This window comes from Nothobranchius furzeri, chromosome 13 (assembly GCF_043380555.1).
Source record: "Nothobranchius furzeri strain GRZ-AD chromosome 13, NfurGRZ-RIMD1, whole genome shotgun sequence".
Classification (NCBI taxonomy): Eukaryota; Metazoa; Chordata; class Actinopteri; order Cyprinodontiformes; family Nothobranchiidae; genus Nothobranchius; species Nothobranchius furzeri.
Window position 1 is genome coordinate 37,895,975 of NC_091753.1, and position 27,674 is coordinate 37,923,648.

General features: G+C 42.7%; 2 protein-coding genes and 1 long non-coding RNA gene across 4 annotated transcripts; 2 read left to right on the forward strand and 1 right to left on the reverse strand.

Annotated features, from left to right (window-relative positions):
- On the forward strand, window positions 1-27,633 carry mettl16 (methyltransferase 16, N6-methyladenosine). The gene is made up of 10 exons (XM_015951608.3): window positions 1-123; window positions 397-534; window positions 16,415-16,602; window positions 17,403-17,543; window positions 18,501-18,616; window positions 18,773-18,915; window positions 22,280-22,349; window positions 22,908-22,997; window positions 26,499-26,672; window positions 26,826-27,633. The coding sequence occupies exons 2-10, from the start codon at window positions 407-409 to the stop codon at window positions 27,417-27,419; spliced, it is 1,644 nt and encodes a 547-aa protein (XP_015807094.1). The 5' UTR covers window positions 1-123; window positions 397-406; the 3' UTR covers window positions 27,420-27,633.
- On the reverse strand, window positions 4,892-14,860 carry LOC129163822 (uncharacterized). Of its 2 annotated transcripts, none has more exons than XM_054742714.2 (2): window positions 14,733-14,860; window positions 4,892-6,323 (listed from the first exon to the last, which is right to left on the reverse strand). In XM_054742714.2, exon 2 carries the CDS (start codon window positions 6,250-6,252, stop codon window positions 4,912-4,914), a length of 1,341 nt encoding a protein of 446 aa, XP_054598689.1. In that variant the 5' UTR covers window positions 6,253-6,323; window positions 14,733-14,860; the 3' UTR covers window positions 4,892-4,911. The 2 variants fall into 2 exon arrangements, with proteins under 2 accessions (XP_054598689.1, XP_054598687.1); XM_054742712.2 differs by having other exon boundaries at window positions 4,892-6,342; window positions 14,733-14,843.
- Window positions 7,746-8,849, forward strand: LOC139062507 (uncharacterized). The gene is made up of 2 exons (XR_011516041.1): window positions 7,746-7,873; window positions 8,603-8,849. It is a non-coding gene; the product is annotated as an uncharacterized lncRNA (long non-coding RNA).
- Window positions 27,634-27,674: the final 41 nt, after the last annotated feature.

Below are 27,674 nucleotides of genomic sequence, written 5' to 3' on the forward strand. Positions count from 1 at the left end.
ACAGCGCACTGGCGTAAAGTGGTCACGTTTACGACGTACAGGAAGAGAGTTGCAGAAACTAAAACAAACGTTTCATCAACGTGAGTTTTGGGGATTTCCATTGACCTGAGCGACTCAACGAATGTGAGTGAATATTACCGACAACCGAATTTCAGAAAAAACTGCTATAAATCTAAATGGAGACTAATATTACGTCGTAATTAGTAACTGCAGAGTTAGCTTTAAAGTTAGCAATGTGTAACAAGCAGCATGATGATTAAAATGTGTCCATTTTTTATTTCAGGGAGAACAGTAATTTAATATGAGCTGGATATTTAGTAAATAACTTTGTAAGCTGTTTTCAGATGTCATGAACCGCAGTAATTGTGTTGTTTATGTTTGTTGTTGTTTTTCCAGAGCTGACCTCATGGCCCTCAATAAGTCCATGCATCATCGGAACCGGTACAAGGACAAACCGCCGGACTTTGCTTACCTGGCTTCCAAATATCCAGAGTTTCGGCAGTACGTGCACACCAGCCTCGCCGGACGACCTGTGTAAGTGCACGAACCCCGCTTGTGTAACCATACCAGCCCTGGTACTGGTAGGTCCAGTTCTTTATTAACTCTGCGTTGTGTTGTACAAAGAGTCTTGAGACGAAGTTTTTGCTGACACCAGCATTTAATCTGTCAACACAGGAATGCTGGTCAGAAACCTAGTTTTTGGTGGGATTGGTAGGATCAAACAGCACACTCTCGAACGGCTCCGTCTTAAAACTGACTAACGTCCGTTAAACACATAACTTTAACAATTACCTGTCAACACAGGAATGCTGGTCAGAAACCTAGCTTTTGGTAGGATTGGTAGGATCAAACAGCACACTCTGTTGGAATAAAAATACTGACATAAGTATTAAATAACTTTGAAAGTTTTCCTCAATCCTCACATACGTGTGCTGATAGAACCCGACCTACCTCGATCGGCTCCGTCTTCAAACTGACTAACCGCCAGCGCAGCTGGATACGTTAGTACGTAATGCACGTAAACGGTTTCAACTGTTTTACTGATGGCAAGTGGAATGACACTATTTACTCTGTTACACTTGCCTGCTTGCTTTTCTCTCATTATTTTTTCTATCGTCGTCCTGGACTTCATTCAGCATCACAGACTGGGATCCGTGGCTGGAGCTAAAGTCAGAATATTTTAAAATTCGCGCAGTTTTAAAAATATATACATTTTGCATTAATAGGTTTTATCAACGGTAACTTCTCATTCATAAAACACTCTAAAACTTGACCAGACACATGGTCAATGAAAGAGTGTTTAGGTGTTTACATAAGTTTGTTTTGATGTGTCATATATTTCACCTGTGAGGTTCTGAGGAACACAATCAGCTCCCAGTCGATACCGTTTCTGATGCTCATTCAGCAGCAACACTGAACTTTTCTGCTTTCTTTAATCTTCCTTTTTTCTGAAAGTTTGCATGTTTTGCTGACAAATTTTAAGATCAGATCCTGTTTGTTTTACACTAAAATGATCATTCACCACTCATCAACTTACATTTTTTCAAACAGACTTTAAACAAAAACACTGTCAGCAAGTGTCAGAACTAACATGTGCTGTTAATCTCCTGTCATTGTTCTTTGTGTCTAAAACGAGCAGCTCGGGGGGGAGGAACCCTGTTATTGCTGATGTTATGAAGATGAATGTGGACATTATTTCAAACATGGTGAAGTGTCCAGTCAATCATGTAGAGGTGGACAGAGCCTGCATGTGTTGGCCTGCTGCAGAAACTCACTTGATGCCATGTTGTGAGTGACAAGTGCTCATTAACATTTTGTAGCATCTGTGTTGTGAGTCTGTTGGTGTTTTCCCTCACAGACGGACAGATAACAAAGAGCTGGCAGGATTTGGCTTGGATTGTCAGCATGAAAACAAAGTGCTCTGAGTTATGTTTGAATTATTGTGGCAACAGAAACACGCAAGCAGATGTGCAAATGAAGCATTTGTCTATGAAGGTAAAAATGATGCTGAGAAGCATCACAGGTCACAGCTGGAGTTTATTGTACCAAACCTGTTTCTTTTCTATATTAAAACCATCAAATGGGATAATGACATATTTGGGGTTTGTTAGAATAGAATAGACTTTATTAATCTCACATTAGGGAAATTCACTTGCTACAGCAGCTCATACACTTGAAGAAGAGGAAGAAGATGATAATAACAAGATTACAGGTAAATAAACAAAGGCAGTAAGCGAGTGATACTCAATAGGTGACACTCCCCACCCCCGACCGGACCTTTAATATAGGGGTACTGCCATACTGTGAGCCCAAATTACTCAAACAGCAAGAATTGTGCAGCAGTCATGTGACAAGATCACAAAACTATTAGAAACATTTATAATCAGACTTGCTTTCTCAGCATTGGCGCCCCCAGCGGGTGGCTGAGGATGCCCTGCCCCCCAGGGAAGGCCTTCCCCACTTCAATAAATACTCTTCATGTTCATGAAAACCCAGGGCTGTCTTCACACGCTCTCACACCACACCTCCAATTTCTGCCCGCTGTCAGATATAGAAAAATGCAAAAGTTGGCAGCCCTGAAAACTGTACATTAATCTTCTTTAATCAAGATATAAATGTAAAACCCAATAAAAAAAAAAGTAAATCTTAATTCAAAAATATATATTTGTTACTGACTGTTCTAAAATAAAATGTTTTATTTTATTTTAATTACCTTAAAAGACTCAAAGTCTCTTTTTACACTTTATATTTATTTAATCAGGATCGTTGTCAAGTCGACGCCAGAAACAATGAAACACAACTTGAATATCAGATGAACAACAAGGCTTTATTCAACCGGCATTCATACAAGTTATCAATCATGGACAAAACATTTCTCTTACCGTTGCTTATGGGTGGAGAGCTGAACACCCCAGTTAGAAAACGTAATCCATGATAGGTGAAGAACTGAACACATGTAATCCATGAACCTCGTCAGGTAGAATCCTTCAAGCAGCTCTAACCCCCCTGAGCCCTGCTCTGCTCCTTATACATTCCCTGATGTGCGTGCAAAGCTGCACACCTCTACCATGATTACCTTGATTACATCCTCATGATCACATTATGTTCGGCTCTACCATGATTACCCTTGATTACATCCTCATGATAAGTGTGATTGACAAACAGTAGTGATCAATAACTTATATAAAGCAATTATACAACAGATGACAAGTTCATTTTTATTACATTCCACTCTTGAACTTTTCATCTAATTTATGTAACATATCCATCACCATTTCCCCATCAAAACCAACGTCATTTATAACATACCTTGTAGTTCCACTTTAATTTTCATCGTAGTCTTTGCATTATTACCCAATTTATTTCTCTTAATAAGATTACACAATGTTAGAATGCTGATTATAATTAATGCTGCAATCATAGGTGGAATTAGCACTTTATTAGCGGTACTCGACATGCCTGTAAATATATCCCACCAATGATGAGCGGAAGCCTGTTCAATCAATGTAGCAACATGTTTTATTTCCCCTTGTGCCACAAGAGTAGACACCATGAGCCTGGAAAGGTTGGACCTATGAGAGTCAATCAATTTTGCCACTTCAGTGGAACCATCCAATGCGCATTTGAATCGTTCCAGTGAGAGTGTCCAAGGGGAGTGTAAAACCTCCCATTGTATCTTAGTCAGCCGACTAGATACAGTGTAATTACTTAACCAATAGGTCACGTTATTCCATTCCCACATATGTATACCCTTGAGACAACCTGAAAAGGGAACTGAAGGTACCTGTGGGGAATTGGTCATTGTAGCCACGCATAAGGTGTTAGGACTAGGGCTGCTCAATTAATCGAATTTTAATCACGATTACGATCTGAGTTTTGAACGATTATAAAAAACAAAACAAGCCGATTATTTGCTCCTCCCGCTTGCGCTGCCCTGAGTTGCAAATGAAGCGCTCCTCCCACAGTGTTGCCAACTTAGCGACTTTGACGCTATTTCTAGCAGCTTTTCAGACCCCCTTCTTGACTTTTTAATCCTAAAAGTACCTAGCGAACACCTCAGAAACATCTCTGGTAACCCTTAGCTACTTTCTGGATAACTGTCGTTGACATTTCCTGCAGGTTAGCTAAACACTCCGCCTGCGCTCCGGACCGTTCTTCACAACATTAGGAAAGGGAATGATGTAGTGATGTGTCAGTCGCTAAAGAAACAGCTCTCGGAGCCGGCTCCCTGTTGGATTAACCAGAGTGAGTGACACACACACCGCACCTGCGGACTCCTGAGCCGCTAAAAACAGCTAAATGTGCGCGTGCTAAACACACGTGCAGCTTGCCCGATTGCTGTGAGACCGGGGTGGAGGGTGGGGGGTGCAGCTGTGGTTGGGACATTTATTACATTAACTGATGGACTTGTAAATAAATAGTTTAAAATAAGGTAGAAATAAGTTCCTCACACTGATAACTAATAACTAATCTCTCTGAGGACACGGTGCTAGTGCACGCTCCTACAGCACCTTGACACGACTCAATAAATGTTATACAACATTTTGTGAACATCAATTTATTTGCGTTTATTTGTTATAAATGCCACTGTATAATTCTTGCTGTCAGTATTTGCAAGATGTTGGTATTTGGGTCTGTACTGGTTAGACTTACATGAGTTAAACCAAGGTCTATAGCCCTTGGGTCATAGACTATGAGCTATAAGTATATTGGTCTTTTTATACTGGGAATCAGGAGTTATTTTAGTGATCATCTTGTTTCTTATTTTTGTCCTGATTGTGCCCTGAGCAATTTTATGACTGAATAAAAACAAATAAAATCAACATAAATTGAAAAATCGTCCTAAATAATCGTGATCTCAATTTCAGTCACCATAATCGTGATTATTATTTTTACCATAATCGAGCAGCCCTAGTTAGGACCCACCTGCCAAAACTGTTCCTCTGGGGGTGTGACCGTCCAATCACAGAGTACGACCCTTGAATCAGTGAAACATGGATTGCTATGTCCTTTTACCAATGGGCAGGCTAAACCCTTATCAGTCTCATCACAGTGTTTTACTTCATATGTTCGATTTGTTTTAACATCCCACCACTCTCCACTAACATGGAGATACCAAAACCCTTTAGTGGTTATCACCGGCAGTATCTGATATCTACACACAGTCATTACTGATGTCATATTATACTGATCCCAGTATCCAGTACACATAGATTTATTACAAATCGTCATTTCTGCATGTGGCTGTAGCCATAATGAACTACTGATGTTCCATAATGTTCGCCATGCATGATAGTTATTACTCATTACCTGTATTTGAAACCTATTTCTTTGTGTCTCAGCATGAATAGTCTGCAAGGAACAGACTGTCCAATTACCTATGTGTGACAAATTATGCAATGCATCATAAGTTTCATTCCAAAGCTTTAGATTCCATTTAAATACACTTTTCCACACATCACTTCCTTCTAACTGACTAGATACAGTCGAAGGCATCCATCTTGCAGTCTTGGTGACAGCTTGTGCGGTGTATTCTCCAGTGTTGGACAGCATAGTTCGTGTCACCTCATTGTCTGCTGTGTTAGCCAGACCATACAAAGTTCCAGTTCCTCCTAGCACGGTGTCATACCATGCTCGCCTCCTCCTGTTGCAAGGCGGAATAGGAGGGAATTTCACAGTCCATCGCACATATTCGGCTACCCTTATTTGTCCCATTTGTTGACAAGTGTGAACCAGGGGAGCTACAGCTGTCTGCGTAGCTCTAGCTGTGTCGGGCAGCACCCAGAATATGTACAAATAGGCGTGTCCTCCTGTGATTACAGTTCCATTCCTGATCCAGAAATCGTGATCAACCTTCATACTCCAATTTGTGCCATTTTGTATGCAAGTACCATTCCCCTGATGGTATGCACAGATGCGCGCTGCAGAATTAAAGGTTACTGTTGATCCTTGAACCAACACCCCCGGGCTGATCACCCTTCCTCGGAATTTAAGACATCCTCTGCACCGGTACATCTTACCGGTAGATGTTAGGTTTCCCAAGTAGCAAGCGTCATTTGCTCTGCATGTGAATGTGCCTTGAGTGCGGTTGGACATACTGCTAACCAATTCCAGATGGCCCATGACCCCTTCTTCCAACACTTGTCCTTCCGTGAGCCCCCAACAGAAATGTGCCCTCAGTGCGATGACAGCGAGGACATGGAGGACGATGACCAAACATCCGACACCACCAGGTCCGCGGAGCCCATCCATCGCCTCGACAAGGGTTCAATCCTTTTGTAGGGGAAGGGGACCCAGTCAACCACCGTCACTCAGACACCCGCCTATGGGATACATACAAAACTGCAGATAGAATGACAAGCATTAATTTTCTCTCCTGTAACATTTGTTTATCGGAATATTAATCCATTTTTCCTCTCCGGGGAACAATACACTTACCACAGCATCTTTTCCCTGTGCAATAATCTCTCCAGCTCTGGGAGGACCATTGAGCTGCTCCACCCACACTTTTGCCCCCGCAGTAAAGTCTGATGATCCAAACCCAGTTTCACCCCTCTGAGTGATAGTGGTAGGTTTAGTAATCTCTTCAACTTTGGACATTACACACCGTTTGATTACTAACTGAGCTATCTTGTCTCCTTTTTCCAGTACCAACGGTTCTTTACCTGTATGCTGACACACCACACCTATTTCCCCTTGATAGTCTGAGTCTATTACCCCAGCTAAAATGGTTAGACCCCTCAAAGCTAAACCACTTCTTGGACACACATGAGCATAAGTTCCTGGTGGACATTGAATTCCCAATCCTGTTTTTACCACTGTCACTTTATTGGTTACTAAAGTGATGCTTTCCAAGATTTTAAGATCTAATCCCACAGAGCCCGCAGTTGCTCTAACAGGGAGTTCTGCCTCAGAAGTTAGTTTCCACATTCGTATAGGAGGGTCAGTAGAAGTTGTTTCCCTTCCTGCCCTGGCAACCATTATTACCATGTGTACTATTTTCAACTCCGCCCATTGACTACTCTTTCCTGTCCCTGTGAGTTCCATAACTTGTTGTGTACCAGGGTTAAATGCCCCAGCCTTCCATTTCCTGGTTCCTGCCACATATTGACAGGAACCATCAGTGAACCAGGCTCGCTCCTGCTGCTCTGGGGTGAGTTCGCTCCATCTTACCCCCAGTTTCACAGGAGAATCCTGGATTGGTTTTACCTCAAAAGGCACTTCATCCATTTCTGGAACGTCTGCCACTTGCTCGTGGAGCATTGATACTCCTTTTTCTCCTGGTTTCATTCTCTCAGAAACATACCACTTCCATTTTATGATGCTAGCCTCTTGAGCTACCCCTATGCGGTGAGTTGTAGGATTGCTCATGACCCAAGTTAGAATGGGTATATGTGTTCTCATCATTACTTCATGCCCCACAGTTTGGGCTTCTGTTTCCAACAAATAGAGCTGAAACAACTAATCGATTTAATCGATTATAATCGATTATTAAAATAGTTAACAACTTTTTTAGTCATCGATTAGTTGTTTAATAATCATATTTTACCGCATAAAGTCTATTTTTTACCACAATCTGACATCGGTTACAAGCTGTTAAATTTGCCGCCAGTGTGTGGCAGTAATGAGCCACTGATCTACCAGTGGAGCCGTAGAAGAAGAAATGAGCCAATGGGTGCCCTCGGTTTTCATGACGTATCACGTTACTGACGCTCATCTTGCTGTGAGAGATGGCGGAACAAGAGGAAATACGGAAGAAAAATAGAAGCGACAAAACTGAAGAGAAAGCATGAGACGAAAAGCATGTGGGGGCTGATGCAGCAGAGGAAGAGCACCGCGGTCAAGTGAGCCGTCATTTGGAAGAGCCAGCCCGGTAAGTAACAGAAAATAAACAAGCTGGACTTAGTGTTTTAGCTGAGTTCGTTATAGTGGATGTTAAACATGTTTTTTTGCCGCGTCAGTCTGCGGTGTTCTACTTCTGATTGACTAGATGCAATCGTGAATCTCCTCCGTGTTGTGTATCATGCGCTTGCCAAATTTAGCACGTCTGTTTATAAGAATGTTCTCGTTAAGAGAAAAACGGCACAAACCCATAACTATGTTCCTCATTCAAAAAAGGACAACTCCGCGGAGAAAAATATACAGACAAGCTGTGTCCAGGTGAATATAACGCGGCATAGTTGTACACTTTCAATTTTTAAATACAGGAGAAATTCAGAAAAAGTCATTTTTTTACTATTAAAAGGCTGTTTTACTATCTAACGCTGTAAAACGCCTCACAACACATTTTTATCATGTTTCTTAAACAGTATTACACAAAATAAACATTTTTCACATTTCTCTGGCTAATTTAAACACTCCCGACTCAAAGTAAAAACCTCATGAGCTTCTTACTTAGAGCTTTTTAATAGTAAAAATGTTTTACTTTTTTTCTGAATATCTCCTGTTGCGGGCTATTTTGTAGAACGTAACCCTCAAAATAAATGATCACTGTATATTGTTAATTAATTCAAATAATATAATATTGATTTAGTGTTGTAGTGTGTGTGCTGCTTTATTTTATATGTGTACTTATTTCAGTCTATTTGTGTTTCTTATGCAGAAAAAAACAAGCAACGATGGACAACTACATGGGGAAGAAGACACTCACCCCCCAGCAATTCATACCACTTACAAACTCTATTCTAAACATGCTGGTAAAAGACATGAGGCCACTATCCATGGTGGAAGGAGCAGGCTTCCAGCTAATGCTAAAAATTATTCTGGACTGATATTTTGCACTGTTTAGCTCATTTTATACTGCTGACTGTGTTCATGTGCAATAAAATAGATTGCAGTCAACTGCACAATTCTCTTATGGTTTTTTGTTCTTAACTGAAATGCATCCATCACTTGTATAGGTTAAATAGCTAAACAATAACAAACCGATTAATCGATTAATCGAAAAAATAATCGACAGATTAATCGATTATGAAAATAATCGTTAGTTGCAGCCCTACCAACAAAGCCCAATAACATGCCAACAACTGTTTTTCAAATGGAGTATATCTCTGTCCTGCATCAGGCAATTTCCTAGACCAAAAACCCAAAGGTTTTCTGCACCTATCTTGTTTTTGCCACAAACTCCAGTTAGCATAATCATTTACTGCAGAAACCTGTAACTCCACTGGTCCTGACAACATCTTCCCCAAAGAAACCGCTTGTTGGATTGCCCCTTTAGCTAGTTCAAATGACTGTTGTTGATCAGGCCCCCATTCAAACTGCTCCTTCTTCCGAGTGCATCTGTACATAGGCTGCAAGATCTGTCCTAAATGAGGTATGTGGTGTCTCCAGAACCCGAACAACCCAATATACCGCTGAGCATCTGTCTTATTCTGTGGTATTGGGAACCGTGCTATTTTCTCTTTAGCTTTAGTTGTTATCTCTCTTTCCCCTCTATTCCAGATAATTCCCAAGAACTTCACTGACTGTGCAGATCCCTGCACTTTCGCTGGATTTATCTCCCATCCATGATTCTTCATATGTGTTATCAGAAGTGGGAGCAATTGCTCAACCTCTTCTTTAGTGTTTCCCTGAATCATGATGTCATCAATGTAGTGTGATAGCAATATGCCTGATGGGATCTTTAAAGTCGACAGATTTTCAGCCACTATCCTATGACAGATTGTGGGTGAATGCAAATACCCTTGTGGTAATCTGGTGAAGGTGTACTGTCTTCCTTCCCATGTAAAGGCAAACTGTTCCATCTTGTCCTCAGGGATAGGTATGGTAAAGAAAGCATTGGCCAAATCTATCACCGCATACCATGTACCAGAGTGATGCTGCACCCTTTCCACAATCGTGATAACATCCGGAACCGCAGACGTTAAAGGAGGAGTATGTTTATTCAGCGCTCTATAATCCACAGTCATTCTCCATGAACCATCTGATTTCTTCACTGGCCATAAGGGATTATTCCACCGTGTGGTGCATGTTTTCAAAACTCCTGCCTCCAGATATTCTTTAATAGTTTCCGTAATTTCTTTCTGACCCCCAGGCAACCGGTATTGTTTTTGTGATACCACCTGTGTTGCTTCAGGAATGGGAAAAGGTGTCATTTTGACCTTGCCTACCAAAATGGTGTGGATTCTGTTTATACCAAAACAAAATCGACCATGTTTCAGATGAAGAGTCATTCCGGCCAATATATCCATTCCAATAATCCATTCCCTTGCAGGAGCCACTACTACACTGTAATTTCTAATAGGTTGATTTCCTATTTTTAAGGGCAAAGTTACTCCCTTTCCTACTAACATCTGCCCCCCAAGTCCAGTCAAAGGTACAATGTTTCCCTTTATTTTATCAGGATTGCCATGAATTACCGAGGCCTCCGCCCCAGTGTCAACCAATGCCATTACTGTCTGTACTGATTTTTTCCAATAAATCTGTAATTCCACATGTGGTCTGATATCATTTATTGACCATCCTGAGGCACTGGCAACAACCCGAGCTTGACCTTCATCCTATTCATCATCATGTTCCCTTCGGTGCTGTTTTTCCTTTCTACGCTTCACTGCCGCCACCTGATAACACTCATCTGAACTCTCCTCCTCTGAAGATTCCTTGGGAGGGGCGGAAGGTTCAGCAGGCTTCGACGCCACCTCCCTGATCACATTCTGCAACATTCCAACCAATTCTGACACAGACATCCTGTCGTCCTTTTCAGGACAATGTCTGAACTGACAATGGACCTTCAGTCCCATTTGGCTGCATTTCTCCATCAATGCATTAGTGGGCAATCCATCAATCTCCTCAAACGGCACTCCCGCTTGTCGCAGTGCCCTCCACAGATCTGTTCTAGAGGGGCCCATTGCCCCCCCTTTATGACCCCTTGAATGTGGATCAATCCTGGGTTTATTTTCAGTTCTAGCTCCCTCTCTCCTCGTCTCAGACCAATCACCCAGCGTGGTGAGTTCGCCAAGACGATCTTTTATCGCGGCAAAAGTCTGGTCTGCCGCGCCAAACAACAAGCTGGTCACCATGGGTTTATAATGTGGTGGGGCATGTCTGATGAGGTGATCTCTAGTTGCCTTAGAGATGTTACAGTCCACCACTCCAGCTCCCCCGTTTCGAGCCACTTGCTCTCTAATAGTGAGTCTGGTGAGCCGCTGAATGGCATCTCTCACTGTCTGCCATTGCCCTTTAATCTCAGACCAGTCCGCCGTGGTAGGATAGATTACATGACATGCCAGAGCATATGCATCCCCCACATTGAAATCTTCATCAGCTGGCAATGCCCGGACTGTAGCCCGGTATTCAGCATTTATCTGTGCATCAGTACTTAATCCTGAAAATCTCATGGCATCACGGGCATCTATGGCTATATCACACGCGCCATCCTCCATAAGGCGATTAAGCCAGGAGTCAGTTGGTTCGCCTGGGCGCTGTTTCAGCTTCCCATTCATGTGATTTAACTCATCTTGTGAATAATCCTCTAGCGTTGTTAGCAGCCTAGGGGCGGGTTGTGGCTGCTGTTGTAACATCCTTCTTATATTACCCGCCTCATCGAGTTCCGGCCGTCCCTGATCATCCACCATATCTACCAGTATTGGTGGAATAATTTGCTGTTCTCGCCGACGCCTAGTAATAGGTCTTTGTTCTGACATCTTTATCCCCTGTAATGATGGATACAAGGGCTGAGGTGGTGGGTCAGGTTTAATCGCCCACTCCTCCTCCTCATCATCCCCCCAAAGATCCCCGTTCCATTTCCCCGGGTCCCAATCTTCACCAACATTCTTTACAAACGCCCGGATCTGAGCAGGACCTGTTCTACGAGGTCGCTTCTTTTCCTTCCTTTGCGCTCGAGACACAAAAGTCAGCGTTTTATCCAAAACATTCTGAGCATGCTTTAGCTCTTTCCCCATCACACACACTCTCTGCTCAAACTCTGAGCATGATTTTTCAACTTCTTCAGCATGGATTTTCTCCTGCGCCGCTCGCTCTCTACAACTGCTCAATTCTAACTCCTGTTTTTTCCATGCTTCTGCAAAAAGCCACATCATATCTCTCACTCCTGCCAGCGGCGCTTTTTCTTTAACTTCTATCCGCGTCAAACGGTCCAGCACCACGGCGGGGCTGACCACTCCATTTAACTCTCCCCACGGCCCAGGGCGTCCACCGCGCTGCCTTAACATATCACCAATGGTTCGGAACTCCTCCGTTTCCCAGCCGGGAATCGGCACGGGAATCGGCGTTCCCTCCCCAGAAGCACTCGGCTCCTTTTTGCTTCTCCAAAAACACTTCATTGTTGCTGGAATAGCTTGACTGATCCTGTTCGTGACGCCAAAAATGTTCTAAAATAAAATGTTTTATTTTATTTTAATTACCTTAAAAGACTCAAAGTCTCTTTTTACACTTTATATTTATTTAATCAGGATCGTTGTCAAGTCGACGCCAGAAACAATGAAACACAACTTGAATATCAGATGAACAACAAGGCTTTATTCAACCGGCATTCATACAAGTTATCAATCATGGACAAAACATTTCTCTTACCGTTGCTTATGGGTGGAGAGCTGAACACCCCAGTTAGAAAACGTAATCCATGATAGGTGAAGAACTGAACACATGTAATCCATGAACCTCGTCAGGTAGAATCCTTCAAGCAGCTCTAACCCCCCTGAGCCCTGCTCTGCTCCTTATACATTCCTTGATGTGCGTGCAAAGCTGCACACCTCTACCATGATTACCTTGATTACATCCTCATGATCACATTATGTTCGGCTCTACCATGATTACCCTTGATTACATCCTCATGATAAGTGTGATTGACAAACAGTAGTGATCAATAACTTATATAAAGCAATTATACAACAGATGACAAGTTCATTTTTATTACACTGACGCTCACCATTTCCAAAGTGAAGTATAGCGTTAGCCTAGTTAGCTTTTGCGGATGCTTTTGTTAAGACAGCAAAAGGCAAAATAAACTGTTCTAAAATAATAAATATTGAAACGTTTTTTTCTTTTGTTTGTTTATAATGATGAAGAATTAAGGAGCATGCAAAGCACATAATTATCTTCCTTTTTCTTACATTCAGACTTACCAGAGGGACCAATCTTATGTGACACACTAAAATTTTCTCTGCCCCCCCCCCCCCCCCCCATCAAAATGTTCTGGGCGCACCACTGTTCCTCAGATAGCCTTTAAATCCTTCCAGTTTCCTCTCACACCTCGTGCGCTTCTCCTGACTTTATTTGAAACATGTTATAAACGTCACACCTGCCTAATAATCACTGTGTCCCTAAAGAAAATAAATCCATTCATGACCATAAGCTAAGTGGTATCTGCTCTTTTCCCACATATTAATACATTTAAAGTACTTTCATCTGTCTAGAATCTGTAAAGCCATCAACATTCAAACATTCCCAGTAGACAGGCGTTCATTTATCTTTGGCAGCAGTCCGATTGGCCGTCCAGGATTCTGGGAATGACTTTTGCATGTGGTTGCAGTTCTGGTGAAGTGTCTGCAGAAACATGGCTCCTCTTCCTCATCGGCCTGCCGTTCCATCAGTAGAGAGGGATTAGCCAGGTTTTTATATTTCTCAAGAAAGTCATCTTGTGGGTTTTTAAGTATTTAAGCAGCAAGTTGGAGGGGATGAGAGTAATCTTGGGGAGACACTCACTCAATCCTCAGAGGAGATGCGTCTCCCCTCATTTAGGGTGCACCAGTGGAGCTGACTGATAGCAGCTCAGACCAGAGGCAGCCGCAGAAACATGGATTTGAATTTTTTAATGGAAGATGTAAACGGATTAACCCTGAAAACAGACTGAATGTTGGTTTGTTTCAGTGCTTCTGCTCTCAGATCTGGCAGATAGAGTGGTGGGATTAGGAAGAGGGAATGGTTATTAAATATGAATTAGCCTGGCTGACACCTCATTTTAAAATGTTCAATTTTCACACCAGTTTTGTTCTGAGATGTAATATTAATGAATTTTGTGGCAATGGAGGGAAAAATGAAGGTATAATTAAGACCCTTGATGATTTCAAATTGATTAATAGACCATCACAGGGACGTGCAGCTGTGCTGTTCATGTGATTTTACATTTTTGTCCCATCTGAGCAACATGGAGTCAATTCAGCCAAAAAACTGACCCAGTTTCAGTGTTCTTATACTTATTACTTTATTTAAAATTCATTTATTATTTTTGCAGAAACATTAAGAAAATTCCTTAAGATGCACCAGAATTGCTACTTTTTACTGCTGGTGATGAAATTACCACATGTAAATCATTACAGAATCACATGAAAGTATCTGAATAAAGACTAGTCAGCAGTCTTTAGCTCAGCGGCTCCGTTTTTCTCAGTAGTTAGTTTGTGGATAAAAGCACTGCTGCTGGTGAGCAGGTGACTCGCTCTCATGTCAGCGTCTTAATGTGTTGGGTGTAGCAGAAGGTCACGTGTGTGTGTGTGTGTGTGTGTGTGTGTGTGTGTGTGTGTGTGTGTGTGTGTGTGTGTGTGTTTGGATCAAGTCAGTCTAATGGAGTCATCATTTTCATTCACCTGACATGGGAACTCAGCTTCTCAAAATCAGCCGACAGCAACTCTGCTTCTCACTCTTTGTGTGTGTAGAATTCTCATTGAATTCTACACACACACACACACACACACACACACACACACACACACACACACACACGTGCGTGCACAAAGATCTTCTCCCCATGTGTACGTCCACACACAGCATCTCACCTCCGCACAAGTTCTCCACTCCATGTTTGTCCCAATCGGCGTCCCGTCCGTGGTTACGTTTGGGCATAGGAACGCATCGGCAAGCCCACGTTGGCGTTGAGAAGCGTACATCTCGGGCACGCTCACGCTACTTTTGCCATCAGCCATTGCTCCAGCGTGGCCGGATTTGCGTGCTCCCCTTGTCTGTTCGGTAGGTGTGGTTGCCATGGAGATTTGCAGTGCTGCTGCTATTGATGATGGGAGCTCTCGTTCTGCAATGCTCACACACACACACACACACACACACACACACACACACACACACACACACACACACACACACACACAGGGGGCTAAAAATAGAGCACCGGCGTGAGCTCCCTCCCTGTTTGAATATTGATCTTTATCTGATGATGCCTCGAAGGAGAAGTGAGAGAGCCGGACACGCAAGTGATTCATTGTTTTAGCTTAAATTATGGCGGGATGTTACTGAAAGACACAAAGCTCATTCTTGTCTTTATTATTATTACATATACATGTAATAATAATAATTTACTGGGTCAGTTTTTGATTTTTCAGTTAAGAATTTCAGTGGTTGCACAACATTTAAGCGTTAAAGGCTCAATTTTGTGTTAAAAGATGTAAAGTTCTGATCAAAATGTCCAAAACCTGGAAGATCTTCAGCTGTACAGACTGATTTAATCCCATAAAATCAGAGCATTAGCTTATTAAATCGGCCATATGTGCAGATTTCTGATGGATTTATTTATTATGACCAAGAATGGTCTTTATGCCTCTAATAACTGTTTCTCTTCTTGTTTTACGAACAGAATTCATTCATCTGAATGCAGTTTTCATTGTTCTGAAGAGCACAATTTAAAAAGCAGTTTGATTAAATAAAAACAGTGGCGTTGTTGTTTAGATCTCCATCTTAAATGTTTTTCCTCTGCTGGAAATCGCTCATGCCGACCATGTGCGGTGTGAGACGCTCCCAATCACCAGGATGTGTCTAATTGCATTCACCAAGGTGTGAAAGCGCTCTGCAAAGCTTTAATTACACCTATCTTGCCCGCTCATTATGCTTGACAGCTGAAACCTTTAAACGTGTGGTGAAGAGAAGACGGGCGACTGAAAGGGTGGGACGGAGAGTTTGGGAATAGGGAGTGGGAGGTCTGAGTGGGAATTCTTTTGTCATCAGCAGCAGGGATTTTTGAATTGATGGTCTCCTCGGCCCCTCCTGCCATCCCTTGTGTGTGTGTGTGTGTGTGTGTGTGTGCGCGTGCATGCGTGTTCGTTTGTGTGTGTGTGTGTGTGTGTTTAATATGTGAGTAATGAGGCTGAGTTTAAGGAGCTGCAGCAGGTTAATGAAGTGCTGCATTAGGAGCTGTTGGGTAAATTGCTGTCAGGTGTTCTCTCAGGTAAAACAAGTAGACCAGCGAGACGCTAAAGAGAACCCATTGTTGTTCAGCTGTTAGAACTATGGTAATGCAGGGAGCTTAGCTCAATAATGTGTGTGATGTTTTAAAATATAACAACCCTAATAAAATAAAGGTTTTTCAACATGGTTTGGGTTTTTTTTTTTTTTTTTTGGTGACAATAAATTTAATAGATTCCCTCATTTATTTATGTATTTATCGTCTTATCAGACAGGAAAAATCATCTGTAGTTTTTGCCTCATTGAGCCAAACGTTCTCTTCCTTCAGGGTGAACTTTAAAGAGCCGGAGGCGGTGAGGGCGCTGACCTGCACCCTGTTGAAGGAGGACTTTGGATTGACGATCGAGATCCCTCTGGAGCGCCTCATACCCACAGTCCCCCTCCGTCTGAACTACATCCACTGGGTGGAGGACCTGATCGACGGCCAGAAGCAGCCGCGCAGAGGCATCGACATCGGTATCTAAATACTGGTGTTTTACCTCCCGACCAAAGGACAACTCTACCTGCTAAAAGTGAAACCACCGTGGAAGTGGCAAAACTTCCAGTTCCCCCCTCTTCCAGTAGGGGCTGGCTCCAGAAGGGAGTCAGTTCCCATTGACTCCCATCTGAAAAATCCAACTTCACAGCGGAAATGATCATGTTTACAGCCTGGTTCAGAAAACCTTTTAGGTTTAGTAGATCTAATTAATCGTCATCACAGCTCTGAGGGCGTGACTTTATTTTTTTTAACGACGTAATTAACTCCTTCACTGCCATTGACGACTCATTCTAAATCCAACTGCTTGTATTTATTCAGCTTCCCTTGTTAAACATTTGTGTTTTAGACATAAGCTCTGTCATCCCAGTGTTCCCAGTGCCAATTCCCAGCCCACCTGTCACTGCTGGTGTCTTCTCTGTCAGAGAAACAAAAATGCTTTGTGACGTCCCCGTGTGTGTGTGTATGTGTGTGTGTGATCTGTAGGACTCTGGGTCACCCATAAGTGACCCAAAAGCTGTTTTAAAGCAGGATGACGCAGCCTTGTCCCTGCTGGATCACCTCTGCCGATCCCTTTAGTGACGTATCTTGCTTCTGCCTGAGCCTGGACTGAATAATGGCGCCTGTTAGATCTGAATGATTGAATTATCTCTGACATTTATTGGCTCTTTAGCCAGGAGAACATCACATCCTGTTTATTTTATATTAAACACTGCTGCACATCTCTGCTTCATTCACCTGTCAGATATCAGAGACGTGCACGTGTTTCCTGTGTCCTCAGGTACCGGAGCATCGTGCATCTATCCTTTACTGGGGGCCACCATGAACGGCTGGTACTTCTTGGCCACAGAGGTGGACGACATCTGCTTTGACTATGCTAAGAAGAACGTGGATCAGAACAACATGTCCGACCTGATTAAAGGTGAGTTTGCATTAGAAGACCAAATCTTGTCTCGTGCAACAAAGCTGATCCACCCCTTCACTGTTGGAAAAGTCATTTATATACATATATTCAGTTTGAAGCATTTTCTCCATGATGTTTAGATCTATCTACTGGAGCATCACTCCACTTGGAATGTAGTTTTCATCAAAAATAATCACCTGTTAGCTGTTTTGTGTCTTGTTATCCAATGAAACACACAACCACTTATAGTTTTCTGTGTGCCAGTAGAGACTGGTCCACTAAAGTGACTGAGTCCTGGTTTATAACCAGATTAAAAGCAACACTAAATAAGTTTTCTGCTTCTCTCCCTCCTACTGGTTAAACTGGCATTACAACAGTTGGAAACATCCCCGCCACAGCCTGCTGTAGCTAATGCTAATAACGAGCTAACGCTAACACGAGCGGACACGAAATCAGCCATAAAATAAAAAGATCTAGACTGTAGGGAAAAATAAATGTTACTTACAAGTCCAGTAGCAACAAAGCCAGGTCACCACCAGTCTGTGATTTTGTAGCCACCTTTAGCTCCCTCAAGCAATGTTCACTCTGGTTTTAACTCTTTGCTTCACCTACAAAGACATTACTCTCTTTCTTATTCTTTTGCTTTCTATTGATGGTCCGCAAACTGAAAAGGGTACCTGCTAGCCTTTACATTGGCTACCAGCACTGTAAACAGCTATTGCTGTGAAGCAGTTGGAGACCTCCCTTTAGTGTTCTTACCTGAACCACAGAACAGTTGAGTGTAGTTTCTGGTCAGCAGAGGGGTACAGAGTGCTGTCTAATGGGAAGGTGGTCACATTTCTGCCTCAAGAATCACTGGAACCAGTTTGAAAGCAATAGCTTTAACACCAGTAATAGAATTGAGAAGAATAAAGTAGGACTTTACTGTACAAACCAGCTTACAAACCTCACCTCTTTGTTTTTGCTTATTTTTAGTTGTCAAAGTCCCACAAAAGACGTTACTGATGGACGCCTTGAAGGAAGAGACAGAAATAGTGTACGACTTCTGCATGTGCAACCCTCCTTTTTTTGCCAACCAGCTAGAAGCCAAGGTAAACTCTTGGCTCCACTCTGAAGGTTTCAGCTTTGCGTGGAGGGTCTTTAAGCAAATTCACCTCTGACATGAAACACTGTTTGTTTACATGATGCTAATAGGTCTCTTAATAGGATTTGGTCCTAATCTCTGTCTGTCTTGTTGCTCTCTTCAGGGGGTGAACTCCAGGAACTCATGGCGACCTCCTCCCAGCTCGGTGAACACGGGCGGGGTGACGGAGATCATGGCGGAGGGAGGCGAGCTGGAGTTTGTTAAGAGAATCATTCATGACAGCCTGCAGCTCAAGAAACGTCTCAGGTGAGGAGAAATAAAAACAACCTCTTTTGATCAGACCTACACATTGTGCTGCTGTTGTGATGGAGTCAGAGGTTTGGAGAGGTGTGAACAGTCGCTGGGTTTAGGAGGTGAAGTGGGCAGATGGATGGCTGCATGCTGATGGAGTTGTCTCACCCTCAGTTGTTGTAATGATCCTGGCACACACACCCTGCGCTGCATCCGGGAATCCACAGGGAGCAGCTGTGTTTGCGTTGATGGGTGAGGAGTGTCACTTCACCCCACCCCCACCCCCGTTAGCTGGGCTGTCACCGGGGCAGCCGACTGAGACCCGGGCAGTGTGGAGCAATTAAAACTGATCAGACATGTCACACCTGCTCTGCCTCTTTCAGCGTGTGTTGCGTGGATGTTAACACCTGCCTGCTCTGATGTGTCTCTGCGTCACACCCGCGCAGCGAGGAGACTGCTGGAGTGAATCCAGATTTATTTAACAACCCCAACGCTCCAGACAAACCAACCAGAGCCGACTGTCACTCCCCCAAAGCATGCTGGGACACCAGAGCTACCAGGTGTCCATGGAAACTGTGCCAGCCGTTAACATTTGGTCCATGAGACACCCCCACCACCCTGATCTCCTCCTCCTTTCACCAAAAGGCTAATTACTGTCAAACAGGAGCTCAGAGCTGCATTTGAAGCTGATGCAATGCTCCTAATTCATAGTTATTGATATGAAAAAGTTCTTTTTTTTAATCAAGACTTTAATTACATGCCTGTGCTTTAGAAGTCATGAGAGGAGCGACTAAATGCTGCTGCAGCTGCTCTCTTTGATTCCTCAGAGCAGATTCTGGGTGTTCCTCTTTCCTGCTGTGAGGAAAGTGGCCAACATCTGTGAATATTACAGATGATCAATCTTTTATTATGTCAGCTGATGCTTGCAACACACACACACACACACACACAAACACACACACACACACACACACCTTTGGGTCATTCTTACATCTTATCTATGTTTTTTTCCCCTTCATTTGACAAATTTATAGTTGCTTCATTAAAATAAATATTTATTTTACACAAAAAAAGTATCAGACAGATCTCCTGATTATTGGCTTGGACTGATTAATGTAGCGTGGTTACAACATACTAGAATTAATGCTGTTTGCTATCAGCTTTGTTAGATTCTGAAGAAGATCAAACAAGTTAGCAAATGAAGCTTCTATCATATATAAATATCTAGGATATTAATATAATCGATAGAAGTTCATACGCCAACGGGCTCGGTCTATATTTAATCCAAATATTAATTTAAGATATTTAAATTAATAGCAAAAGTTTATTTATTAAACAAAAGACTTAATGGAATCTTTGCTTATTCAATAACCAAATATACACTATTTCTGTATTTCATTTCAAAGAAGAGTCAGGTTTAAAAAGTTAAGAATTTATCACTAGCAATTTAAAGGTGACAATTTAAAGGTGACAATTTGAAATGATAATTTGTAACAGCTTGATATTAAAACTTGTTATTAAAAGCTTTACCTGTGTCTGAATGAAAAGCTAAAATAAAATGTGAGGTTTGGATGCCTGGATGATATGTCAGAAGATTTCTTTCAGAGAGAGAAACGCGTTCTGGGTGAAAAATATTGTTTTGCAGCTAACTTATGGTTTCTTAGAGAGAACAGCATTAGACGCCATCTGTCGGGAAGTGCCTACCTCACCCAGTTCAGGAGACCCTCTGTGGATCCGAGATGTCAGGTGGAGATGGTTTACTCCGAGCACGAGGTTGGTAGAAGGACCTTAGTGCGACTCAAATCGGTCCTGAGATGTCTCCGGGTCACGACGACTGATGAAACTATTTGCGTCTCAAAATCAATAACTCAGAAGGAGTTTAACGTCAGCTGGCTACAGGTGCGTTTATTTGGAGCAATTCTATCGGCATGACCGAACGCTTAGTGAGGATTCAGGCGGCCGTCCCTCGTCCTCTGGTTGGTTCAAGAACTGAACTTGAGCTGTGGCGATTTGGTTTTAACAAAACCTCAGAACACGCCCTCTCAGCGTCACAAAGCTATTTGTTATGGAGCAAAGACATGTGAGAGCAAGTTAACTTTTATGTTTATGTTTATTTATTTGGCAGACGCTTTTATCCAAAGCGACTTACAATTTCTAACCTAACCTTCGTGCTGCGAGGCAACAGTGCTAACCACTGCGCCACCATGCAGCCCTGGATTCAGTCCTGCATGAGGTGTACACGTGTGAATGACCTTCTGGTCACTGATCACACATTACTGATTATCATGAATAATAATTATTATTAACCCAAAGAATAATAAGTCATTTCAGTAATTAAATACATTTATACTGAACCATGATGATTATTTATGATGATTATTATATGATTGTAATAAACAGTAAAAACAGTTTATTAAAATTATTATTTTAAAATCTTGGTGTCCTTCATCTTGGGACGGAACAGCAGACAGATAAAAGATGATGTGTAGCAGACTTCCCGGCTCCTGATGGATAATCTGTGGAACAAAAGTTCCAGCTTGACCCAGCTGGGAAATTGTGACCTTTGGGTTACAAATATGAGGCCATTCATGTCGCTACATTAATCCGTCTCCCTCTAATATCCAGTCCCGGTCCCTGAAGATCCCCGTCCTGCATGTTCTAGATGTTGATCTGCTCCTGGTTGATCAGCAGGCCTCAGCTGAGGAGGTCATTTACTGATGTCGGAGCATGTGAATCCACTAAAATGTGCAGGACAAAAACAAAAAGATAAAAAAGAAAAAACAAAGGTGCACCCACAAACTGAAAGAAGCATTGTTTTGTTTGGCTTGAGTTCTTGGTCACATTTGCTGGTTTTGAAAGGGTTTTAAAATATTCAGTAACTACTGAGGTATGCTGTTGCTGCAGACGCTGAGAGCATGATGTGATATTTCCTCACTCAAATAACAAAGTAAACAGTAATTGGCTGCTTCTACTGCTCCTGCAGCTGTTTCTTTTTTATTTTTGGGCTCAGCTTTTGTCAGAGCTGCCCTGTGTCCTCATAACATCACAGATGTTTTGTTTGGGCTGTTTGTGTCTCTCCTCTTTAGCTTGGAGGACTCAGCCTAACCCATCTCGCCTCCAGACTCCCTCATGTGTTCATCTTTGCCCCAGCTGGACTCTACCACTCACTGATTAAGACAGACCTCTCTTCTTTATTGCACAGCAGAGATTATTGATCAGGCCTCCACCTCGGGACGACTTCAAACTGCTTTTGTTTTCGCTGCAGGATGTTGCACACCGGATGTTTTCCTCCCTCTTTGTGTTCTGCTCCCTAAAGCGCACCCTTTGATCTGTGCTTTGTAGTCTGGGTCATGGTTGATGTGGGCTTTTCTTTCTGCAGGTGGTACAGTTGCATGTTGGGGAAGAAATGTAGCCTGGCACCTTTGAAAGAGGAGCTGAGGAAGCAAAGGGTGAGTTCTACCGAGCAAAGGAGCAAACGCTGGTTCTGATATCAGCTGGTTTAAATCGGTGCAGGAATTACAAACTGCGGGTTAAAACGCTCCTGTGTGAGCCACAAATAAAACCTGCCTCTGCTCGCCTTCTCCGGAGGTCTGAGGCCGCCGTCGCTGCTCATCAGACTGAGTGCAGAGCTCTGGCCAACGTCCAGGAAGAGGCTGAAGCTGCGATTTAACCCGAGTGTAAAAAGAAATCTTATTTCGTTAATGCACTAAAGCTTTATCGCCCGTTGCTTAATTCTCTCCTCAGCTGATTTCTTTGTTCTTCATCTAAAGGAGCTTCTCCAACAGTATATCAGGTTTAATTTAATTTGAAGATGCCATTTTGAGTCTTTAGTCCTAAAACAAATGGAAGACGATCATCACTGACAGAAACGTTTGTAGTTCTCATTATTATTTATTCTGATGATTTAGTTAATTTGCATCTTTATAACTCGATTATTGTACGTGTTGAGTTTGCTGGTAGGACTTTTTTCATCACATCCAGCTGTGTTGTGTTTCTCTCGCATTCAGGTGCCTAAAGTGACCCACACCGAGTTCTGCCAAGGTCGCACCATGAGATGGGCGCTGGCCTGGAGTTTCTATGACGACGTGATTGTCCCTGTAAGTCACCTCCTTAGCTACGATCGGGTCATCGGTGTCTAATGCAGAGGACACATGTTTGTTTATTTTATTTATCCATTTTCTTTCATCTAATTAGAAGTCAGTTTAATTGAGTAGATTCAGATTGAGTTAACCAATCATGTCTACCCAGAAGAAACAATTTAGTCATTTTATTTTTTAAGCTGTATCGTGAAGGTGAAAGAGCTGTTTTCTCCTTTAAGGGCAGTAAAGAACATATCCAGGCCAAAAACAACTCCCAGGGTTCCTCACAGAAACAACAAACGGTCTCGTCTGAAATTAGAAACAGAAAATGAGTCGTCCTAAAGGTCTTAAAGGGTTTTCGACGGGTTTGGAGCCGAACACGGTCACGTCCTGAGTTTTATGCAGAACTACACTACTTCTGTCCTTTTTCCATCCCAAACCCTGCTCTATTATGTGCTATTTACTCACCTCCTCAGGGGAAATGTTTATGGAATTGCTGCCATGCTGTGGCCAGGCAACGGTTGCCAGGGCACTGACTTGTCTGGACAGGAAGAAAGTCTGAAAGAAACAAGGTTGAGGATGAGAGATGGAGCTGCAGTTAGGTGGAGGAGTCCTCTGCTATGGTCTTTAAAGCAGCTGAGCAGAATGATTGGCCTACATTCCTCCCTCTCCATCCTCCTCCATCTCCACATAGATCCACCATGATTCACGCTAGGGAGCAGATCGCTGTCATCAACACCCCCACTCCAACCAACACGTGTACTGTGTGGAGTAAACGGTCACATGATTGAAGTTTCTGCACATCTGATTCTGTTAACGGTTCACTTCCTAATTCTGTTTGCATGTTTCCGTAGATGTGTGTGTGTGTGTGTGTGTGTGTGTGTGTGTGTGTGTGTGTGTGTGTGTGTGTGTGTGTGTGTGTGTGTGTGTGTTGTTCATGCAGCATATGACAACTGTGACCCACTTAACCACCTTGTTACCACTGCAGCCTCCTAGTTACTATGACCAGTTACACTCGTAAACAGATGAAAACATCTGGAGAGTAAATTCTATCTAGTGAGAGATTCAGATTTCCAAATTTAAAGGTAAAGGAAATAAGCCTCTAAATCCTGCCGTCTGAAGCCCAACTCGGATCTGGCTCACTTCTAGTTTCTGAAACACTGCTAATGAATTAAAAATATGAGTGAAATTGGTCTTTTAAAGACCCTAAATCAGGGGTGTCAAATATGCGGCCCGCAAGCGGGTTAAATCCGGCCCGCGAGATGGTTGTGTAAACTTTATTTTCATACTTTACAATGTAGAGTGAAAATAAACTTATCTTTGTGAGCAAGTTTTCTGTGTAATGAGTATAAATGCAACAAAGCTGCTCTCAAGGCCCACACAAGAACTTGAATCACATCCTGAAGTTGGCTGCCACTCAGGATGTGACTTCTGATATTGATGTGCTGGTGAAAGCTAAAAGATGTAAAGTAAAGTGAGTCAAATATACTTTTAAGTGCTGCATGAAACTGATCTAGCCATGTGATCTGTAAGCTCTTTGAATCACTAAGGAATGTTTATTTATTTATTTTCCAAATTTTCAAGTACACTTCAGGTGTTGTACTTGTACTACACTGTCCTCAGGCTCCAGCCTTGTTTTATATTGATTGTATTAAAACAAAGAAAACAATCTGAAGTTGTTTTTAATTTACCGGTCCCGCCCACTTGGGACTAGATTTCCCTCAGTGTGGCCCCTGAGCTAAAATGAGTTTGACACCCCTGCCCTAAAACAGAACCTTGTGGGACTCCTCATGTTAAAGGTGTTGCAGACTGATTATTATTGTTTACGTTTATGCTGGAATATTAATTTTCACACCCATTGATGTTGTGTTTAGTAGCTTAGATCCTCTTCCTCAGTGGTGTCTTGGAGAAATGGTGGAACAATGGTCCTTTTTTTGTTGCAGCTGACTTCAGCCTGTACATTTGGCTGTTTTAGAGCAAACAACTGAAATATTTTCTGCTGTGATTGCTGCAGTTTGTTTGGAGCTTAGGAGAAGAAGATGGAGACAAACTGTACTGTGTCTAAATCTACTGAATACAGATAAAAGACACGGATGAACACACAGCCTGGAGGCTCACTGTTGCTCATACACACCTCTGGCTGGAGATCAAATCAGGAAAGCCTGTCCAGAGGTTTGGGACTAGGGGTAGGGGTAGGGATAGGAGGGGGGGAAGGGGGTTGGAAAGAATCAGACTGTGGTTTGTGATGTTTGCCTGAAGGTGAAATCTGAAAATCAAGACTTTTATGTTTTCAAAGTGTCAACATTTTGAAAAAATGGGTCACATGTTGTCCCTCTCTCACCACAGGAGAGCTTGCAGCGAGGTGGGAATGGGTAAGAAGGATGAATGATAGAGTGAAGAGCAGCAGAGTGGTACGAGGACGGGATGTAGGGCTGCACACCTGAGTTTCCTGCTTGTTGATTTGAAGTCTTTGTGTGTTTGTGTGTCTTTGTATCAGGTAAAGAATTTGTGTCAAGGATGTTGGGTGCAGGTTCAGCCTGATGGATGTTATTGATTTATTTTCCTCGTGCAAAGAGCTGCAGGGCTCATAGTGTCGATGGAACCGGGAGAGACGTCTGAGACGGACAAGAGATAAATAAGATCCAACCCGCAGCCAGATCACATGCATTTACAGAATGTATTTATTTAGCATTTTTATGGAGATGTCCAGTTATTTATGAGCGTTGTAAAAAAAACAGTAACAGAAACTTAAAATCAGTGCAGCAGAGTGAAGGTTGCGGTCTGCTCCTCCTCTCTGCTGTTTATAGGTCAGTCGGCCATTCTGTCGCTCCTCTTGTGCTCCTGTAAACCCCTCCTGCTGCCCCCCAACCTACACACACAGCCTGACTGCAGTGTTGGTGCAGTTTCCATTCAGACACGGCCGGATAACGACCTCCACCATCATCTCTTTAGAGGCAATGAGACAGAAGAAGCTGGGAAACGAGCATCCATCCAGGATAAAAATGTTTACTGATTCGGGAGTCATTCTTAAATTTAAAATTAGCCTTCAATTAAAAAGGGCAATAGAATAAAACAACAAAGGTTAAATATCAGATTTTTGTTTTAGGCTGTTGTTTAGTCACTCAGCTGGTTTCATGGACCTCTCCTTCTTCCTAGGTTGCAGAACAATAAATGTAGCTTGGGAAATGTGTCTTTGGATCATCATTAAAGCATCTTTGTTGTCAGAAGTGTCTAACATGAAGGTGTGAGATAACTCGTGCTGGGAACACACTGCCCCCTGCTGGCAGCACTGTTGTTTTGCTGTTAGACTTCAGATAGTTTCCCGTCTCTTAACCGATGCCAGACCAGAAGATCTACCACAAAACCTAACAATCAGATTGGTGTTTAGTTACCTACTTCAACCATTTGGGGGGAAATTCAGAACTTAAAAAAAAAATCAGCATTTCCCTCTGGTGCTGGTTTTGGACATAAAAATGTCCTGTGCAGATTGGTCACCTCATCCTGAATGTTTTGTCCCAGTCTCCTCCCAGTAAGAAGCGTAAACTGGAGAAGACTCAGAAGCCGCTGTCCTTCACGCTTCCTCGGGAAGGACTAAAGGAGCTCCAGGTCAAGGCCTCGGCAGCAGGCTGCACCGGCAGCAGCTCTGTGGACAGCGTCACTACTCTGCTGGAGAAAACTCTCACGGAGCTCAGGGTAAGCTCGACGTGAAGAAACTGATATAGTTTGTCTTAGTGATCCTTTTCTGCATTTGTCTTTTTCATTTATTTGAACTGCATCTTTAAGGTAGCAATCATCTCCTAAGACTTGGCTGGTTTGGGTCTAATGGTTCTCTGTGGTGCTCCATAGGTGCTGCATAAACGTGTGCCTTGCACAGCCCAGCAGCAAAGTCTCTTTCTGACAGCTGTGGAGAACACCTGGATCCACGGGCGACAGAAGAGACGTGAACAGAACCGTCAGCTGCGAGAGCTTCCCAGAGCTCCTCCCTGTGCTGGAACCAGCTGTCAAACCAGTGTGACCACGGCTGCGTCAGAAACAGCCCTTTCCTCCCAAAGACAGCCCGTCTCCACAGCAAACAGCAGCAGCCAAGACGAGTCTGCCAAGTGTCCAGTGTCATTAAATGAGTCGAGCAAAGAAAGAAAAAACGTAACAGAGGATGTATCAGAACGTGCAGCAGGTGAGGATGTGGACATGGACTCCTCCAGCTGCACAGAAACGGTGCAGGAAAGGGACCTGAAGGAAAACCCTGCTGCTCCCTCACAGCCCCGGATCCAAGGCCCTCTGGAACACTTTCTGTTCAAGTGTCTGCTGAATGTGATTGCAGAGGAAGGAGGTGTAAGTGTAGAGATGCACTGGGTCGAGGGTCACAACAAGGACCTGATGAACCAGCTGCGCACTTACCTGAGGAATTCCCTTCTGAAATCAGTGGCAAGTGTTCAGTAAATGAGATATATTTTAAAATGGTTTGCGCAGACAAACACAAGTATTGATTTTTAGAACGGATTTTGAAAAGTCTTGTTTGTTTTATTTACTTGAAAACTGCAAGTTTATACTAGTATCAGTATCACATTTCCTGCTTTGTTTACATTTAAGGGTGATTTATACTATGTTCTCAAAATTCTGTAAACATTTTGAATAAATGTTCTATATTATTGCATTTTTTCTTTATTTTAATATTAATGAGAATTAAGAATAATT

Excerpts from the sequence above, each read along its gene's own strand:
- mettl16 (XM_015951608.3), top strand. The coding sequence starts at position 407 with ATGGCCCTCAATAAGTCCATGCATCATCGGAACCGGTACAAGGACAAA. Across the intron at positions 18,916-22,279 it reads CAGCTCAAGAAACGTCTCAG|GTGGTACAGTTGCATGTTGG; the intron begins GTGAGGAGAAAT and ends TTCTTTCTGCAG. Across the intron at positions 22,998-26,498 it reads ATGACGACGTGATTGTCCCT|TCTCCTCCCAGTAAGAAGCG; the intron begins GTAAGTCACCTC and ends GTTTTGTCCCAG.
- LOC129163822 (XM_054742714.2), bottom strand. The coding sequence starts at position 6,252 with ATGGATGGGCTCCGCGGACCTGGTGGTGTCGGATGTTTGGTCATCGTC.